Source organism: Poecilia reticulata, chromosome 15 (assembly GCF_904066995.2).
Source record: "Poecilia reticulata chromosome 15, P_reticulata-male-v2, whole genome shotgun sequence".
NCBI classification, from domain to species: Eukaryota; Metazoa; Chordata; class Actinopteri; order Cyprinodontiformes; family Poeciliidae; genus Poecilia; species Poecilia reticulata.
In genome coordinates, this window is record NC_088844.1 from 28022921 (window position 1) to 28044278 (window position 21358).

Genomic DNA, 21358 nt, shown 5'->3' on the forward strand with positions numbered 1-21358 from the left:
AAAAACAACCTTGTGCATTTATAACAAGTCATTTGGGATATTGGTGTATTGAACTGGAAGCATAAATCACCTTTTCAAAGTAGCTTCTTGCCAAAACAAGCTTTCAATCCCTGTTAATTGTGAACCTTTTGACCACAGGTTTTTCCTTTCACTCAACTTTCCATTAATATGATTGGATGCAGCCCTCTGTGAGCAGCCAATTTCTCCTACATTGACCTTTAATGATTTATTTATGGCAATTTGTGGACAACATACGACATAATGTGACCTTTCTGTATTGAAATGCATTTTATTCATTTTATGTAACTTTGTATTCTGTCTTTGTGTGAGGCTGTTCGCTTTAGGATTTTTCAAAAAAGCTTTTATTGCCTTTTATTTTGCTGCTTTTGCACAGAAATTTTCCCACCGTGGAGACAATAAATTATATTTCTATTCTTATCCCTGTTGCTTGTGTATTTTCTATGCTAACATACTTTTTCCTTCCACTCAACTTTCCATTAATATCAATATAATCACAAAATGAACTGAAATATTGCGGGTTTTCAGTTTGACTTAAAGTTTGTTAAGCTGAATTTCTAAGGAGAGAAATTTGTCCCAATATTAAGAAAATATTTCAAAAATGGAAATTTGAGGAAAATGGATTTCAAAAATGAAACTGAAAAACTTCTCAATCTGAAAATAATTTTTGAGAGTAATTTATTTACTAATAATTTTTTTTATTTTTAAGAAATAAAAAAAAATTGAATAAAAAAATGAGCAAACTGCATAAATGTGTACAAGATTTCATGCTAAAATCTTGTTTTTTGATTGAGTTTTTCAAATGTAAATTTTTGTAACATGTTCTTTGCTTGTGATAATGTTGGAAGTAATTTCTCTCCATAAATGGCAGAAATAAATAAACTTCTTGATGACTTCCTGGTTTATAGAAATGCAGCTGTAGGTGGTAATGAATGCTGCGACGTGATTGGCCGATAATGTGCTCTGTGCGTTATCCAACAGAACGGTTGAGCGAATCACATGCATGTGGAAGTTTCAACATTTTCCAACATCTGCAGCTTTCAGAGCAGTTTACACTGCAAAAACACAAAATCTTAAAAAGTATTTTTAGTCTAATTTCCAGCACAAATGTTTTAGTACAATTGAAATAAATCAAAGCTAAAGCAGAAGCTTGTTTGAAAGCTGCAGTATGCAACTTTTACAAAAATGTTTTTTTCTATTCCAATCAGAGCCAGGAGGCTGGTCTTAACGCTGTCAATCAAATTTGTGTACACGCTGCTAAATGTTTTTTTTATCAGTAGAGAAACAACACACCGTCATAGGAAAACTGTTTATAAGCCGTCATTGATGGCTCTGCTAACTAGCTTTAGCACTCACTGATGGCTGCAGCGTAGCAAAGAGGGTGATTGACAGCGGTAAGACCCGCCTCCTGGCTCTGATTGGTTGTTTCTAGTTAGCACTAGGAGATGGAGGAGGAATTAAATAAAAAAAAAAAGATTATCTGTCTTACATTAAACTATCACAACAAAATGATAACATTATGTAAAAAACATATTTTTCAGTCAATAAATTTAATTGAATATTGAGTATAGATTAAAAAGTGCTGCTTCCACTGGCAGGTTTTTGACTTGTAGTGTCCGTATTGGTTTTGATATTGAAAAAACCTTCTAGATCGGTTATCGGTGACTGTTCCTGATCCATAAGGGCAGATCTATACAGTCTAATTCTATGCTTTATTATTTATTTTACATTATATTGAGAATTTCTACTTGCTCTTTATGAACCATTTGAAAAAAATTTTTGTTTCAGTTTATTTTCTACGTTTAACCAAATTGTCAACCTGAATTTCTTTATTGTTTATTTTACATTGGCTGTTCTATTCCTAACTGCACTGACTGAACAAAAGTAAAGTTTTTTTTACATTTTTGACCATGTTTCTGAAGCTATTGGTGCATTTAAGTTACCAAATAAATATATAATTCAGTACATTTATGTCTGTGTTAAAAAAAAAAGACATCTTAGGTCAGTTCAGCTGTTTTCTGAATCGGATCAGCCGATACTGAACCACAGATATCAGAAGTGAAAAAAGTGGATCAGTTCATCCCCACTTATTTATGGGGAAACAAAAACATCAAAATTAAGGAATTATTTACTTAAAAAGCTCATATTTGATGCCAAAAAGTTACTTAGAATTTAGTTTTGTCTCATTTCAAGTGTAATAAGGTATTTGAGCGAATAAGTAGATAAAAATACTTGTTAATATTTTGTGTTTTTGCAGAGAGCGGCCATGTTTGAAGCTGAGCTAGCGTCCTACCTTTAGAGGAGGAGGAGCTGCCTTGGCGCTTGTTTAAAGCCCGCAGGCCTTGCAGGGGAATGTCGCCGCCCTCCAGGACGCTCTTGTAAACGTGCCGGTCGCATTCTGGAGCGGCGGGCTCGCCGGACGACGACCCGCCGTCCTTCTCCTCCTCGTTGTGTCCAGACTTGCTAGAGGAGCTGCGCCGCAAACGAGAGAGAAAAATGTTACTCAAACACAGCCGAGCTGCTTCGATATCAATATGCGTTTTAGTGATTTATGGAGAGAAATTCGTTCCAATATTGGTGAAGGCGAGGAGCGTGTTTCAAAAAATTTTAATATAAAAAAAAAAGCATTTCAAAAATGAAACTAAATCAAACTCACATTTTGAGTGTACTTCACAATATGTTGAATTAAGTTTATTTTTCATATGTTTTGTAAATTACTTCCATTGTGGGTTTTATTTTTGCTCATTTTATTTTTTTTTTGAAAATGTACTTCTCGGATTTTATTTTAAAAAATTGGAAAAATGTAAAAACTAAAATGAGCAAAAATAACTTGCAGTTCACATTTTCCAGATGTATTTAGTTTTAATCACTTTCTCAGATTTTATTTTTGCTAATTTATTCATGTATTTTTATTACTTTTTTCTATTTAATTTTTACTTTTTTTAATAAATTTTTTTCAAAACAGAAAAATGAATTAAAAAAATGAGCAGGTTACTATTTTTTCCAGATTGATACATTTTTATAATTTTTCAGATTTAATTTTGTTTTTTACTTCTTTAGATGTTATTTTTGCTAACTGAAATATTTTTTGAAAACAAAATAAAAATCTGTAAAAGTACCAAACTGCATAATTAAGTACGCATTGAAAATGGATCTTAGATCGTATTTTTTTTGATTGAGAAGTTAAAAAAAAAAAATTAAAAAGCAATTTTGATTTTTAAAACATGTTCTTTGGTTGCAATAATATTGTAACTAATTTCCCTCCGTAGTTCATTATCTAAAAAAAAAAGAAAGATACATCAGGGTAATGCTCCGTCATATGGGTCTCATTAAGGGGATTCTGGGTAAGTTTGTGAAATTCTTGTGGGATGTGATGTAATTAGAGCAGGAAAAAAACCCAACGTGGATCCAGAGCAAAGGCAGAGAGGAGATTTGTCTGCGTTGGGAATGATTTCCATAAATATTCCCTCAACATTCCCATCTGGTGCATCAGCAGCACCTGTGTCACCTCCATGCGCCGGTGCTGGTTTCTGTCCTCATTCTGGCGAAAAGCTGCGACAGAGAAGCGTTTTTAAATCTCTGAGCAACAGGAGGCTCCTTGGTAGGGAAATATTCTCAGCAGTGCTGGCAACGCGTCTGCGCTGGGCGTGCAGCAGGAATTCACGTAAATGCTTCTGTGGCTGATTTACGATCAGATTTAAAATAATCTCCTGAGAAGCTTCTAGTAAAAGCAAACGCCAAGCGGCGCATGTCCTGCGCTCCATGCTGCACATCCCTCCACATTTAGACTGGATGGGATTTATTTCTGTCATCATTAGACTCCAAAACACACAAAGCTCTAGTTTACAGCCTTTCCTGGTCACTTTTCATTAAACATAACGGTAAAAATGTCAGGTTTGCCGTTTTTGCTCTTTTATCAAATCTAAACATCTAAAATCAATCAACACTTCAAAAACACAAAACTTTACCAAGTAATATTTGGTCTAGTTTCTACTGCAAATATATTATTACACTTTAAATAAGACAAAACTAATTTATAAGTAAATTTTCAGCAGGAAAATAAAGTTAGCTTTGTCTTATAAAACGTGTTTTAAGAAACCAGATAAAACTATTTTGTTTTTGCAGTGTATTGTTTGCAGTAACTGCAGAGGAAGTTTGATCCACTCTTCTTTGCAGAATTGTTTTAATTCAGCCACATTCAGTGGTTTAGAGCTAAAATGGCCTGTTCCATACTTTGACTAGGCCACTTCTGGATTTCCATGAAATCATTCAGAGTTGAACTTATTGGTGTGCTTTGGATTCTCGTCCAAAGCTAAAAAATACAACTAATTATTTCCTGAAGCGCCAAAAAGAGCCCAGACCATAATACTTCCACCATCATGTTGGAATGCTAGCATGATGCTCTGTTTACACTGCAAAAAACAACAAAGAAATCAACATTTTCTGTTTTCTAGAACCTGTTTGAACAACATGAAGTAGGTAAAAAAACCTCTGCATACATAAAAACAGCAAATCCATTTAGTTTCCAGTGAAAATATCTAATTAGACTTGAAAAATAAGACAAAACAGTGAGAAATAAGAGCTTTAAGTCAATAATTCTTTAATATTAATAAAACAGAAGTTTTCCAGTTAAAACATTTTCTTCCACTTTTTATGAATGTTCAAGAATCATCTACTTAATATAAACTCCTACATTTTGCTAAAAAGTTACTTTTAAGTTAGTTTTGTTTCATTTAAAGTGTGCTAAGTAAAAACTAGACAAAAAGATTGTGTTTTTATGCCAAACATGACAGTTTCTTTCAGGAAACGTGAGCCTGTAGCCGACTTCGTGCTGTCAGACAGGTTCTAGCAAACAGAAAATGTTGATTTTTGTAAACTTGTGACAGTTTTACATCTTTAATATCCGTTCTGCTGCATCATGATGGCAGAACAAACCAGTCCGGATCATTCCAGCCTTTCCGTTCTGAAATATGTCAGATCCAGCAGCCATGTCTGACTCTGCTGAGGCAGGAAAACAGCGGAGCAACCGTAAATTAGCCCCTCAGAGGGAAGTCGGTTTATGAGCAAAGTTTCCGCTGCGAACATTTTGAGTGGCTAAACTTCCATCGGCTTTAATCAGGGATCGCTTCCTTTCCAGCTCTCAGACGTATCAATGGAACAAAAAGCTGGTTTGGGGTTTATTTTAGCCGCCGCGCTGCGCGCGCGCTCCCCGCCACCCCCTCGCCCCCCGCTGCCCCCTCCTGGTGACATAATGACTGCAGCAGATGGAAAGCAGAAACGAAGGTTTATTTTCTCTAGACAGTTTTTGCGCTGCGGCCCCGAATTCCTGGCATTTTATTGCAGGACACAGAAATAGACGCTGTCAGTCTCCATCAAACACAAAGGCAAGATCAAACGCAGCTTTTGGTCTGAGTGGAGCTGCAACTAACGGTTATTCCACTTATCAATTCATCTATTGATTACTGCGATAAGTCGGATAAATAAAAGTCCCACATTCTGCAGATTTTTTTAATTTAAGCATTTTTCATGTGAAATAAACTTTTTTCCCTTCTTTTATACTTGCTTTAACATAAATTGCCCGTTGAGACTCAAACAAATAATTTATTTCCTTTTTTTCTTGCTTAAAATGCAAAAAGTCTGATCTGTAATTTTTTTGGATTAACATAATACACTGCAAAAACACAAAATTTTAAAATTTTTCTAGTTACTTATTACACTTTAAATAATACAAGTGTTAAAATTAACTTTTCAGGAAGATATATTAGCTTTTTTAAGTGAATAATTCCTTAATATTGAGGGAAAAGCAGATTAATTCACTAGTAACTGAATTAATCTGCTTTTCCCTCAATATTAAGGAATTATTCACTTAAACACGCTTCTATACCTTCCTGAAAAGTTACTTCTAAGTTAGTTTTGTCCTATTTAAAGTCTAATAAGACAAACTAGAGCAGCAGTGAAATATTTGGGAGAAAAGGTGATTTTTTTTGTTACATAATTCGAACCAGGTGAAGCTGAAAATGCCACTTGAGGAGTTCTGGGTTGAACAGACAAAAGACGGGTTTCTTTTATCTTAAATGCAAAATATGTAATTTTTTGGGTTAATTTCTTCTCTGATTGTGTTGTTCTTTCTTTTTTGAGTCTGTTTTCTCCAGTTACCAATTAATCGATCACTAAATAAGCTGATTAATCTGATTAATCGCTCATGTTTCATGATCTGGTCATTCAGCACATTCAGGCGGAGGTAACAGTTTCTAAGTTATGCAGCAGCTGGGAGAGTTCCCTTTATCCCAGTGCCATCCAGGTTCCTGTCTTTAAATAAACTCTCCCCCCGATAGGAGCCATATCTACAACCTGAAGGGAAAACAACACAAAATGCAGAAAGGGGACACTCTGTTCTGCTGGCTTTTTGCCTCTTTAACAGGAAACTGCCGTTCATCCCTCTCATAATCACATCAAATCTACAAGGATGAGGCGAGATTTTAAAGCTGGAGAAAGGAAGAAGCGTTGACTTACTACTGCTGCAGGTCGGAGGCTGTTTCCAGAGGGCTGAAGGAGGGGGCACTCTGCAACAAACCAAACAAAGAAGTCATTGATAGATCCACAGGAAGATCTCCTCCCGCTGAAACAGGCAGCAGCCTCCAGTCAGGCCAGATTCTGCCCTCCGTTCCTCTCGGTCGGCCGTGTGTTTCTGCGTCGAGCGTTTCCGAGCGTCTCTCGGCATGGACGGGGTGGGGGGGCGAAGCGTGTGTTTTGGCCTGCATGCAAGTTGGGAGAAAACAAGCGGCAGAAAGGAGAGTGGAAGGGAAGGGAGGGCTGGGCGTGCGTCGGTCAGGGGGCGCCATGCGGGGAGGGGAGGCTGTCACGGGCTCAGCCTATAAGCTGCTGTCTCCCACTGAAGCCACTTCTTTTGTCTGACTGAGTCGCTCTCATTACCAGCGGAGCAGACAGGGGGGCAATTAACCAGCTGGTGGGGCAAGGAGGCCGAATTACATGTATCAACACGGACACAGGAGCTCACCAATATGCAAAAGATATGAGGGCTGAAACGATTAATCGTATAAAACACGATTAATCGATTAATGAAACAGTTGCTGACTAATGTAGTAATCAATTAATCAATAACTGAGCATACAAACACAAAAATATACAAATTACTGAAAGAACAACACAGTCAGAGCAGAAATTAACTAAAAACATAGTTTGCACTAACTGGGTTGGGCTGAAAAGATTAATTGGATAAATCGCGATTAATCGATTAATGAAATGGCTCTCGACTAATTTAGCAAACAATTAATTGCTAACTTTAGTAAACAGACTCAAAAGTAGGCAAATTGCTGAAAGAAAAACACAGTCAGAGCAGAAATTAAGCCAAAACTGTACAAAGCTATATGCTTTATGCGATTAATCAAATATTGAAGGAATTGACAACTCATTTAGTTATCGATTAATCATTAACAGGAGTATACTGACTGAAAAAAGCCGATTTAAAGCAGGAACACATTCAGAGCAGTAATTAAGCCAAAAGGGTTAGAACATACACATAATTTGTGTTGGTGTTACAAGGAATTACTCCTAAATCCACTCTTACTAACACAAGAGCAGACTGATGTGCAAAACATTTAGGGCTGAAGCAATTAATCAGATTAAGTGTGATTAATCAATGATCAAAATAGTCACAGATTTAGTAATCGATTAATTGCTAAATGGCGCATACAGACTCAAAAAAGGCCATTTGGTTGGAAAAAAAACATTCAAAGCAATATTTAAGCAAAAACTGAACAAAAAATATATACATTTTGCATTGGTAGTTGAATTACAGTTATCAGCTTGGACACAAGAGCTCACAGATATATAAACTGATTCACGATTAAACAATTAATCAGTTAATCACGATTAATTGATTATTCACATCATTGTCAGCTGATTTTGCAATCGATTAATCGTTAACTGGATCATACAGACTCAAACAAAGGCCATTTAGTGGGAAAAAAAACATACTGAGAGCAGTAATTAAGCCACAATTGGACAAAAAAGATAGTACACTGTAAAAATATAAACTTTTACTAAATATTTTTGGTCTCGTCTCTAGTAAAAATATCTAAGTAAACTTGAAATGAGACAAAACTAAATAACTTTTCAGCAAGAAATAGGAGTTTGTTTTAAGTAAATCATTCATTATTGATGAAAAATACTAGCTCCTCTGGCAGATTATTTCACTTATGATATGGGAGAAAACTCTTGTTATAAAATAAATAATTGTTTTTTATCAATATTAATGAATTATTGACTCAAAACAAGCTGAAAATGAGACAAAACTAAGATATCTGCACTACAAACTAGACAGAAATACTTGGTAAGACTTTGTGTTTTTGCAGTGCACAGAGAAATAGTCAAACACGAAAGAATAAATAATTTTCTGCATATTTAGGCGCATAAAGCGAGTGGAGTGACATTTAATGGAGATGAATTGGCATTACATAAAGAGCAATAACACATATTTTTGTTGGGGTCACTGATGGAGCAGAGCAGCAGCCAGCGGCATTTTAAAATGCTTTGGAGCTAAGCTAATTTTAGCCCACTGTTTCTGCTGCTTTCCTCTTTTCGGACGTCACAGCAGGTAAAAATAACGAGGCTCTATGAATAAGAGCACAAGTGTTGTTTGCAAATACGATTGCACAATCGCCCCCCTCGTCTCTCCCATTCCCACCATCCCAGGGTTGCCAGTTTGGGCAAGTTTCCTCCCAGTAAGGCGGCTTCTGAACAATAAAGCTGCTCAAAACTTTTAATAAAATGCTGTGTTAATGCCCTTAGTAGTTAATTTATTTTGAAAATTTGAATGTGACAAAATCAATTATTGGTCAGTCAAGTGTCACTGATTGTCTTTGTCAACAATTATTGATTAGTTTTTGTTTGAATATCTGAAATATTACCAAACCGGTGTCATGACTTAACTGATTGTTTTTAAGCAGTTGTGAGGCAAAGTGGTGAAACTGTAAAGTGCTGCTATTCGACAGGCTGTTGCTAGGTAACCGAGGAGCGAGTGAGTTGCTAGGTAACCGAGGAGCGAGTGAGTTGCTAGGTAACCGAGGAGCGAATGAGTTGCTAGGTAACCGAGGAGTGAGTGAGTTGCTAGGTAACCAAGGAGCGAGTGAGTTGCTAGATAACCGAGGAGCGAGTGAGTTGCTAGGTAACCAAGGAGCGAGTGAGTTGCTAGGTAACCAAGGAGCGAGTGAGTTGCTAGATAACCGAGGAGTGAGTGAGTTGCTAGGTAACCGAGGAGTGAGTGAGTTGCTAGGTAACCGAGGAGTGAGTGAGTTGCTAGGTAACCGAGGAGCGAGTGAGTTGCTAGGTAACCAAGGAGCGAGTGAGTTGCTAGGTAACCGAGGAGCGAGTGAGTTGCTAGGTAACCAAGGAGCGAGTGAGTTGCTAGGTAACCGAGGAGTGAGTGAGTTGCTAGGTAACCGAGGAGTGAGTGAGTTGCTAGGTAACCGAGGAGTGAGTGAGTTGCTAGGTAACCGAGGAGCGAGTGAGTTGCTAGGTAACCGAGGAGTGAGTGAGTTGCTAGGTAACCGAGGAGTGAGTGAGTTGCTAGGTAACCGAGGAGTGAGTGAGTTGCTAGGTCACCGAGGAGTGAGCCAGTTGGTTGGTTTCACCAACCCAGCTTAGAAGGTTGTGCGGTTTTGGATCGGAGTTCAGGGGATTTTCAATATTCTATCAGATGTAACTATCGTTATTGATCACGTGTCTGCCACATATTATTGATTTATTGCCCAGCCCCAATATATATTTATGCATACATAACTATATCTGCTGCTATCAACATGAACTTCATTGGAGGTTGAGATTTGGGCGGGTTTTTTTGGGAGTAGGGTGGGTTTGACTTTGTTTTTGGCTGGAAACTGCCCGCCAGACATGGCAACCCGGCCCCAAACGCCCCTGGCCGCCCCGCGGCGCGGCCGAGCCTCCACTTCCCACACCAATGACCAGACAGGGAACATTCTGCGCTGCTCATTTGCCACAACATGCCTCTCCGCCTCGTTGCCGGGGCAGATGATCATTAATAACCCCGGAGAATAAGAGCCTATCTTTGTAGGAGCCGAACACCAGGCTGGCAGCTCTATAGTCGCGTCTATTTATAAAGCTAAATGTTCCATGGCGACTTGGAGAACACACCGAGGGGTCACCGATTAATCTTCCCCGTCTTCCAGCCCACCACCTCCACCTCTCTTATCAGGGGCAGTAAGAGAGCGTCCTCTGACACTCCCGGTTATTGGGCTCACACACAAACAGCGTCAGTGGAAAGTAAACAGGAAACAATCATGGAGGGCTTATCTGCAGCGGAGGAATGGAATCTTAATCTGGTTATTTACAAGATGACTGATTAGTGTCAGTTTATGAGGACTTTTCCTCGTCCAACGGGGGAAAATGGATCAGTTTCACACTAACCCGGCCGTGTTATCACAGCGTCGTGTTACTCTGGGACGTCCCGGGAAAAGATTTAGCGCTGCACATGGGAGATAATGGTTGGTGACACTATATACATCCTGCTGGGATGGAAACTACTCTGTTCGCCGTTTCACCCCATCCTGCTCCCATTTTCTGCCCAAATCCTCCGATCTCTCCTGGTGCTTCAAACAAACGGAGACATAAACAATCAGATGATGCACGAAACGCCCCTCGTCATTTAATGGTGTTTTATTTTCTGAGGTTTTTATGTAAAACACTGCAAAAACACAAAACAGAACCAAGTATTTTGGTTAACTTTCTAGTGCAAATATCTTGGTCCACTTAAAACAAATCTAACAAGCAGCTTATCAGCAAGATATACGAGTTTGTTTTAAGTTGATACTTCCTTAACATTGATGAAAAAGTAGTTCCACGTCTAGATTATTTAATTTATAACATAGGAAAATGTCTTGTTATAAGTGAAATAACTGGCCAGTGGAACTAAACCTTTTTCATCAATATTAAGGGATTACTGACTCAAAAAAGTTTTTGTCTTATTTCAAGTGAACTAAGATATTTCCACTAAAAACTAGACATAAATACTTGGTAAGATTTTATGTTTTTACAGTGCAGAGAGCAGAAAGCAACTAATGTGGGAAAACGTCCAAAACTGTTTATGGTTCAGCTGTCTTGCACAAAACGAGGTTACGGTCACAAACACAGCAGAAATCTCAAAACAGAAGTTTCTTACAGTAGTTCGTAGAAAAATTTAGAGGAAAAATAATCTATTAATCCTAAAGGAAGAAAAATAAAATAAACTCCTATGGGATTTCTGATGTCAGTTGCTATGGTTACGCATCGTCACAAAATAGTTCAGCTACACAGAATCCAAAACATTTTTTTATTTAAAAAAAGCTTCTTTTTTTTTCTTTTTTTACCACAGAAAGAACAAGAAATTAAAATTTCTTTGCCTGAAATTATTGATTTTTTATTGATTTTTCAGAGAATGTACATTCAAAAATGAGCTAAACAACCAGAAAGCGGATCAGTTTTCAGACAAACCTGCCTGCGGATGCAAACTGAGGTATCTAAGGAACACAGGCGACAACAATTCATCAGAACCGCCGCGCGGCTCGGACTGCACTCTGCTGCTTTCACAGTCAAAATAGAGCGGGCCGCTGTAACACGAAGCCCATTCTTTCCAGAACCTTATTCGTGTTGATGTGTTCTTATGAACACAAACATGCCTGTCCGGTGTGAGGGGAGCTCATCCTGCCGCCGCTAAATGCTTAAAGGTAAAGGTTAAGTGTGCAACAGAGGTTAAATATGAGCGCACAATGAGCTGGCAGGCTTTTAGCGTCGCCCCGTTTGGTGGCGTCAGGTGGCGGCGCTGAGGCTGGGTGGCAGCGGGCCTGACGTCAGCGTCCGTGCCGCACACGGAGTCGCTGTGGCGGCAGCAGGGGGCCGCAGTGATCTTCCTCAGCATTGATACGTGTGGAACTCCGGCTCCAGCTGGCTATGTATATCGATGACCCGCCGCTTGACTGGAGCCGTCACTGGATGTATTTTCAGACGCAGCTTTAAATGTGTTATCGTTATTAAAGAGGACCATTACCAGCAATCTGTGGCGCTCTCCACAAGCGCGAAAAATAAATGATTTGTTTCCTGAAAGAATTTAGACGAATCCAGTCTTCAAGTTGAACTGTAAACGTCAAGAAGAAGCTTTTAACTAAAAAAAAACTAATATTTAAAAATTTTTAAAGTTTTGCAATACTTTCCTTGAAACTGTCTCAACTTGGGTTGAGTTCTGCAGACAAAAGGTTCACCAATTACAGGTTTCTGGCTGACAACTGATCTTTAAAGGGGATTTATTACGCAAAATTCAAATGTTGCACATTTTTATTCTCCTATTTGGGTCTTAACTGCTTCTAAAACAACCCAACCAGTTTTTTTGGCAATAAGTTCACGTCTTTTGGTGTCTGGAAAATGAGCTGTTTCAAAAACCTTTAGAATGTTACGTCACCTAGCAACCCAAGCTGAGTTCCGCCCGTTACCTAGCAACTCAAGCTGAGTTCCAGCACATTTGATCAGCTGGTTTTATCGCTGTGTGGGCTGCACAACGGCTGCTGGAAAAGACAAGCGTTTTGTTGTTGACTTGACATTCAGAAACCACTTGCTGCATTCTTGATGGTGGTACAGAAGGCTCCCTTTCTGCTTTTCAAAGTTGTACGGCTTTTTGCAAGTGTAACCGTTGAGTCAGAGTGTTTTTGAAATGACTCATTTTCCAGACACCAAAGAACATGATTGTTGCCACTCAATCGTTCTTCTCCACCTCCTTCCTGAGCTAGTACCACTCCAAACCAAAAACAACCAATCAGAGCCAGGAGACGACTCTTAAAGCTGTCAATCACCTCATGTACTTGCTGCTAAATGTGCTAACGGCAGAGTAACAACTTGCAGTTATAGAAAAACCATTTATCCCCAGTCATCAGTGGTCATGCTAACTATCCTTAGCATTCACTGCTAGCCACACTGTTGCAGAGAGGGTGATTGACAACGCTAAGACCCGCCTCCTGGCCCTGATTGGTTGTTTCTAGTCAGCAACAGGAGCACTGGGAGAAGGCAGAAGAGATACATTGTCTCATACCGTCATTACATGGTGACAGTTTCATACTGCAGCTTTAACTCGAGGGGTTTTTGAAAGGATTGCCAGAATGTACGGCATCATCAGCTCTTCAGACCATTTTAAATAAACAGCCAGGAAACAGAAAATGAATCATCAACCTGTTCAACACGCAAATGATTCAGCAGATATAAAAATGCTTCTCCTTCTCCTTCGCTGATACCAAACGACTCCTGATTTGTCAATCAAGCTGCAATGAGCCATGGTGTCTGGCTGGGCCTTAAGGTCACATGCTGCACATACCAGGTGCAGCTTTAGAAGTGGCTTTAACAGTAAACAGGAGCCAGTCATCAAGCTCACGTGGCACCCGTCCAGACAGAAACCGAGTCCGGCAGCTGCCACCGGGACTGAGCCTCCTGGACCTCCTGCCAACCTCAGACTGCAGCGTCTGGACGGCGCAGGAACACAAAGCCAGTGGTGCCGCCTCACCGGACCCGGGGCGGGGCGGCTTGGGAAATCAACATCTGTTTCTGGGCAGTCAGGACCACTTCTGTCCCGAGGCACGCATGTGTCACGGCTCTGATTCAGACCTGCGCCACCCGGATATTTTGGTAAATATAACGGACTCGGATTACCCTGGTTGCTTGGTGGACTACAAGAGAGACGAGAGTTCTGGGTGAATCATCTGATCCAGACCTCATGCTCAGAAAACACTGCAGGCCAAAAGACGAGGAGCAAAATCCGAGTTTCACAAAGAAATTATTGGTGCAACTAAATAAACATGAATATTGTGCAAGAGTCACTTATCAGAACGTGGATTTACTATAACAGCACAGTCACTAGAGAAACTTTTTAAAATAAAAAATTCTTTTAGGAGTAATTTTGCTTTTACTTCAGTAATTTTATTTTGAAGCATCGCTACTATTGATTAAATCTTTTGGATCTTCTACCCACTGTGAGTAACTTAATGGAGAGCAAAACTGTCTCAAAACATTCACCAGAGACACACCTGTAGTTTTTATTAAAGTTTAACAAATTTTATACTGAAAGAAACTGATTTGGAAAAATGTTTCTGTTGTCTGATTTTGTTGCGTATATGAATTAATATCATTTGATCTTTAAAATACCAACATTTCCACATAATGTTGTCGTTTGGTCTGTCTGATTATGTAATTTTTAAATATCAAATTGTGTTTTAATCAGTTTTGACTTTGTCCAAACACTTCTTTACTCATACTTGAGTCATTTCTTGGATGGCTGCTTTTTATTTCTACTTGAGTAAAAATCTGTAGTAATTTATCTACAATGGCCGAAATACGCCATATTCTTGCTTTGACATGATTCCCAATCAACATAGTTTTGTGTTTTAATAACTCTGTATTCTAATACACAATTTAAAAATACTTTACATTTTTCCAGTCCCCACAAATGAGTCTCTTGCCTCCATGTTTAATTTGTAACAGGAAGTTCTGGTTGTCTTGAAGCAATCTGATTGGCTAGCATATGTATTACCATAGCGCTACACTGCCCTCTACAGGCTAGGCATATTTAAAACACAATCAGGGTCGGATTTGTGTGGGTTCTTGCTAGGCTAGGTTAGCGGAATCAACTAACTCACTCGCTTTCTGGTTACCTAGCAACTCACTCATTCGTTGGTTACCTAGCAACAACCTGTTGAGTAACCTGCGCAGCAGCAGTTTTAGGTTTTGCCACATAAATGCTTAGAAATAGTAGCAAGAAGTGAAAGCTGCAGATAAATGAGCAAAGGCCGCTCCACTGGTCTGGTAGTTCAGACATTTAAAACAACAAACTTATCAATAATTAGCAATATTGATTGATACGAGACGTTTATATCGCGCAGCCCTAATGAAAACTTTTCTTAAACCCATGTAGATTATATTTTTTTAGCCATGTGGTGAAGATATTTGTTTTTTTTTTTTACATATTTGTTTACAAAACCTAGCAGTGTAGGTCTTGTACAGAAAATAACTGAAAATTCAAGAAAACAATAGATTTTATGACTGATAACCAGTATTTAGCCTCAATGATCCATATGTAACAGTTATGGGCTACGCAGCTAACGGCGGCTACACATACGATCAGACACTCAGAGGATCACAGCGGGGAGGGAGAGGAAACAAGCAGACCTCACAGACAGTTTGTTTAGACGTTCGACATGGATGTTACATGACATGCAGTACGTGACGATATGCTGTCGTCGTGAGAACAGCGACCACTTACCGCTTTGTCAAACTCCATCTCTGAAAAGAATTTATACCAAGGCTCATTCTCTAAATCTACATCTTCTGGACTTACATCCTGAGTAAAGGGGCATGGCGACAGGAGGAGAAAGACAAAGAGAAGACAGTTCAGACAGCTCAGCTTATGCACACCAAGGCAAAGAGCCAACCACGTGAAAGCAGATGTGATTTATGACATGACTCTTCCTGAAATAGTTTCATATCCTCGCAAAAAGTGATGCAACAGCAGCTGATAAACATCACAGAGCATAAAGACGTGAAAACAGGAACCAGGAGAAACCAAATCCGGCTCTTACTCTAATTAGTTTGTGACATCCAATCCGTCCTCTTCACACCACGACTTCCAGTCCAGCAACTGTCCAGCCTGTAAGTTTTGCTTTCATGCCGACGGCAGCATGAAGAAATTCAGGGGTTTTCAGACTTTCTGCTGCTTCCAGCTTAACAGCTGCTGCCTTTTGCTTCATATTTCATTGCATGTGAAGCTAATTGTCTCGGATCAAACCGTAAAATAAAACCCTGGTTTTGATGCTGCATAAGCCGGGGGACATTTGCATAAAGTGCCATGCAGAAAATATTCATATTCCTGAAATTAAAAACCATAAACTTTAATGTAAGTTTTGGGGGATTTTATGAGATAGACCAGAGGTCTTTAGTGGCACCGACTAACTCACTCACTCTTTGGTTACCTAGCAACTCACTCACTCTTTTGGTTGCCTAGCAACCATAAAACCGTCAAGTAACTGCAGGAGCGGTTTCAGGTTTCCGTTTGGAGTGAAAACTGGATAAAACAGGAAAAGTAACCGCTAGTTTGTCTGTAGTACAGATATATAAAACAAAAAATGAATCAATAATTATTGATTTCAACCGAAATGAAACGCTTGTACGTCTTTCAGCCGTACCGTTCAGCCCTAAATAGTATGTAGTGTTTAACAATAAACGAGGCTTAGTGCTACATAAAACATGCCTTTTTACTTCCTACAAACTCAATGGAAATTATTCACAGCTTCTTTATTTCATGTCTTTATTTTGAACAAGTCTAATAAAGCCACGGCTATAAACAAACTGATCATTTTGACATAATGATCAGATTTTTCTCACTGAATGTTTGCATTTCAGACTGAAATATGTAATTTTGGATTCATGTTAATTTGTATTTAAATACATAAATTTGAATAAAAAAGTAATTTAAATCTGCCTAGTTGATCAGAAGTCTCACAATCCCCCCTGCAGTATTTCCACAACATGAAGTAAAGTATAAATTACCTTATTTATACTTTATACAGTTATGCATTACTGTAGATAAAATCCCATAGAAATACATTGAAGTTTGTAGTTTAACAGAAAGAAAAAGGAAGGATGAAAGTTTCTGCAAGGCTCTCTGTGGGTTTAAAGAAACAGAGTGAAATCAGTGAACCAAACATGAAGAATGAATGACTGAGTTCATTATTTTACTGGTGAACTGGAGCGAACTGGGATCAGGCCAGTTCTCAACCAGCCTGCCTGGCAGTAATTACATGAGCTCAGCTACTCTGTCACAATAAAGCATCTTTTCTAAATATCTGAGTGGAAAATGATTACGTAAAGATGACAAACCTGCCAAGGACACGAAATATTTAATTCGCCGCAGACTGTGTGAACATAACAGGGTTTTTATTTTATTATTATTATCTGTTAGTTTGTCAAAACTGGTTTATTTACTCTTCAAACTCATTTTGTGTAGTCTAAAAGCTGTTTTTTTCTTCTGACATCTTATTGTGACGTAAGTTACGTTACGCGGCTCCTGGCAGTTGGTGGTTACCATGGCAACCGGTAACTGTCAGCTCCTCCCCCTTTGTTTCTGCTGCCGTTTGTATCTGTGCATCAGGATCAGCTCCGTTTTTATTCTTAACATTTATTTTGGACAAATGTACAGATACAAATATACATGGTTTCATGTGTAAGTACTCCATGTTTTAGAATAAAAGAGAATATACTTTATTGATCCCTAATTGCATTGTTGACAGGCTACTCCATATACAAAAGATAAATATACAAATATATAAATTCTATAAAAAATATATTCATAAGTGTGATATAGTAAGCAACTAAAATACGATAAAATATCAAATAAATGGATAAATAAATATATAGAAGCATGCACGTGGAAATATTTGAATTTATTAATAAATCTATAAATGAGTATGTTATTGTTTACATCCAGGAATTTCGCTGATGACCATCCGAAGCCGCAGCGCTGCGGTAGAGCAACTCCGTAAACTAAACCTGGAGATGGAGGTGTTACCAATTTAATTCAACGCGCCGCCACAAAGGGAAAAATAACGCTGAAAAACCGTTGAAGAACAACTCAAAGCCACTCGTATTCCTCTTTTTTGCTCGCTCTCTGTGTCGACTGTGCTACACAAAAACTCGTCGCCGTAGCAACTGACTAACAACAACACCACTAATGTATCAGCATTCAACACCAAAAACATTTACTACACAGAACATTCAGTCCATTATTAGGCGTGATGTTTAATTTGCGTTTGTGGTAGATTAGCTACCACTGCTGTTAGCAAAGCTAACACAGTGGTGGTTGATTAGCTCATCTAAACATCTGCTTAACCGATGACCTGTCAGAGTTTCTGTGTGGGTCGCCTTTGTTTTCCTTTTTAACTGAAACAAAAAACAGACAAAAAACAGAGTCAAGGTAGCACAACTGACCTACTTCCCTCTCCCTCACTAAACTTCTCCAATAACGCTTTGAAGAATCTGAAGTAATGAGCTACACCAACATTTAATTTCCCTTTGGGATTAATACAGTATATTTGAATTTTCCTGACCTTGTTATCTAGTTGCCAGAGTGCTACAATTAGTAACAAAGCACTGCGTCCCTTTTTCTTGTATATGTCACATGTAGATTTAAGACTTAGCGCGTCATGTTGACAGCTAAAACCAGCGGCAGCCATCGCGGCTGGCAGCATTTTGTGACGTCACGCTGTTTATGTTTTTAATTGTTATAATTAAAGCTTTTGCAACTGTTAACTGTTCACTGAGAGCCATTGATTTATGGTAGGAACTGTTTAGGTTTATTTATTATATTGTTTTTATTGTACAGGGGCAGAAGCTGCTGGATTGATGTTAAGTCGATTTTTTCTTTGTAGGTTTTATTTATTTTTCATGCAAAGTAATGCTCCAGTTATTAAATGTGTGATAGTTTGTATGGTTTTATTTCCTGTACTAAAAATATATACGTATATTACTCCCGATTTCTGTTAAAGATAAGATTAGTTATGCGGATTAATGCGATCGCAGTCTGTTGCCGTCGGTAACGGTGGGGCAGAAGCTGCTGGACTGAAGTTAACCACCAACTTGATTTGTTTTCTCTCTTGTTATAAATGCAGTGAACCTGAGTGTTGCTAACCGTTAGCAGTGAAGCAGCTCGGATGCAGAGGTGGCAGAGGAAGATGATGAAGGGGAGGACGCACCTCAGACGACACACACACACACACACACACACACACACACACACACACACAGAGAGAGAGAGAGTGTTACCGTTCTCTCCAGCTTCAGGACGGATGATTTCCCCGGCTCGTAGTCGAAGATGCTCCTGGGCTCGGCGCGGTACTTCCTGGTGTCCACCTTCTTATCCGGCGGCTCCCACTCGCTCCTGCGGAGGAAGGACAGTCAGAGAGAGAGAGAGAGACACCGAGAGCCAATCCTTTTCCGGCGGTCTCCATGGCAACCGGCGCGGGCTGAGACGATTTCTCATTTTAAAAAAAAAACGTGACGTTTCAACGCGCCGGCCTCCTCCCTCCAACGACGACACGGCAGAAAAATCCAATCTGAGCAGTGATTGGATTACGGAGCCGGTGAGAGAAAACAGCTTTTCCCAACGGAGGAAAACCAGAACATTAAACCAGGAACATGCAGAACCAGAGACACTGAAAACAGCTGATTTTAAGTTTAGAAATCTGATTTTTATCCAAAAATGTTTCAGAATTTTGATCTTCTAATTTGAATTTTGACAGTAATCTTGAAATTTTGACTTTAATCTTTAGTATTCAGATTTTTTTCTGACAATGCGAGAATTTTGTATATTTTCCCTCCAAATTCTGAGATGAGAAAAAAGTCATAATTCTGACTTTAATCTGAGAATTTTGACTTTAATTTTACAATTCTGACTTTTTCCTAAATTTTATAATTTGGATTTTTTTCTTTGAATTTGGAGATTTAATCACAGAATTTTGACTGAAATTGTTGAATTCTGATTTCACTCAGGGCTGCACAGTGGCGCAGTTAGTAGAGCTGTTGCCTTGCAGCAAGAAGGTTCTGGGTTCGATTCCCAGTCTTTCTGCATGGAGTCTCCATGTTCTCCCTGTGCATGGTGGGTTTTCTCCAGGTACTCCAGTTTCCTCCCACAGTCCAGAAACATGACTGTCAGGTTAATTGGCCTCTCCAAATTGCCCCTAGGTGTGAGTGTGTGTGTGCATGGTTGTGTGTCTCTGTGTTGCCCTGCGACAGACTGGCGACCTGTCCAGGTGACCCGCCTCTCGCCTGGAACGTTAGCTGGAGAGGCACCACTGAGGGACAAGGGTGTACAGAAAATAAATTGATGATTTCACTCTCTGAATTCTGATTTTAACCTTCAAATTTTGACAAATTTTAGAATTCTGACTTGTGTTCCCAGAATTTAGCCTTTTTTGCCCCCAAACCAAATCTTGTTGTGGTTTTTGTATCACCTTGAGTCCAACTTTCCACCATCTGAGCCACTTTCTCCCTGAAGAGACTGAAAACTGGCCAGGATGGTCAGAAACAGCCCAGGAACCGGCAGAAAACTGGAAGTGACTAAACAGCAGCAGAAGCTAGAGGTTCTACTGGATCTACTTCCTGTCTGGTACCAGACCTTCTGGCGGACGGATAGAGAGACGAGGACCGAGTCGGAACCGGTATCAGCCTCCCTCTGGAGTCCACCAGGTCGTCGCTTTTAGAGCGCGGAACAGTTCTTCCTGAAAAACAGATCAAACTGAGCACAATTCTCTGAACAGTTCTTCCTGAAAAACAGATCAAACTGAACAGATTCTCTTAACAGTTCTCTGAACAGTTCTTCCTGAAAAACAGATCAAACTGAACAGATTCTCTGAACAGTTCTCTGAACAGTTCTTCCTGAAAAACAGATCAAACTGAGCACAATTCTCTGAACAGTTCTTCCTGAAAAACAGATCAAACTGAACAGATTCTCTGAACAGTTCTCTGAACAGTTCTTCCTGAAAAACAGATCAAACTGAACAGATTCTTTGTCGCTTCAGACGGATGTTCAGAAAACTCACCATCTTCCAGGTAAACAAATGGGGTCGGACCATCGTCTGAAGAAGAAGAAGAAGAAGAAGAAGAAGAAGAAAAGGAAGCAGAAGCAGAAGAAAAAGAAGAAGAAGAGGAGGAAAAATGTTAAGTTGCTTTTGATAAAACATTTAAATTTGGTCTCATATTAATATTTTCTCCTAATCTTTCATTAAATCTGTTCTTTCATCAGATTGGATTAACTCTACAACAAGCATCTTAATGGGATTAGAGATTAGAAACTGTTGTGGATTTATTCTGGATTACAGGATCAAAATGGTACATAGTTTTATTGCATCCACACACCCAGTAATATACAGGTTTTAAAATTTAAATTAAGTGTCCAGAGAAACATAATAATAATAATAATAATAATAATAATAATAATAATAATAATAATAATAACAACAACAACAACAACTTTGGTCAAAAATGCTAAAGAATTTTCACAAAGAATAGCATTAATAATGTAAAGAATATTATTTTCTTGAAGTATTTCTTCCTCATTTGCTTGCAAAGTTTGAATAAATAAAAAAAATTGTCAAATAAAAATTTTACTTTCCACTAATAATTTGTATTTATTCCTTTTGTGTGAAAAAGTTTGATAACTTTCTTTTAAAACCTAAAAACAAAATACTTTTTTAAATTTTAAAATCAAACTATTGTAAGGCTGAATCAGCTAATTTGTTTC

General features: G+C 38.8%; 1 protein-coding gene and 1 long non-coding RNA gene across 6 annotated transcripts in view; one reads left to right on the plus strand and one right to left on the minus strand.

The window, feature by feature from the left end:
- sorbs1 (sorbin and SH3 domain containing 1) overlaps nucleotides 1–21358 on the minus strand; it is a 74455-nt gene that overhangs the window by 23062 nt on the left and 30035 nt on the right. For all 5 annotated transcript variants that reach the window (XM_081616001.1, XM_081616000.1, XM_081615999.1 and 2 more), the window contains 6 exons: nucleotides 20658–20693; nucleotides 20234–20336; nucleotides 18883–18997; nucleotides 15329–15406; nucleotides 6532–6581; nucleotides 2312–2490 (listed from right to left, as the gene is read on the minus strand). In XM_081616001.1, the coding sequence (XP_081472127.1) occupies nucleotides 2312–2490; nucleotides 6532–6581; nucleotides 15329–15406; nucleotides 18883–18997; nucleotides 20234–20336; nucleotides 20658–20693 (561 nt within the window). The remainder of the gene's footprint in view (nucleotides 1–2311; nucleotides 2491–6531; nucleotides 6582–15328; nucleotides 15407–18882; nucleotides 18998–20233; nucleotides 20337–20657; nucleotides 20694–21358) is intronic.
- LOC145554998 (uncharacterized) lies at nucleotides 11902–19960 on the plus strand. The gene is made up of 2 exons (XR_014091032.1): nucleotides 11902–13698; nucleotides 18729–19960. It is a non-coding gene; the product is annotated as an uncharacterized LOC145554998 (long non-coding RNA).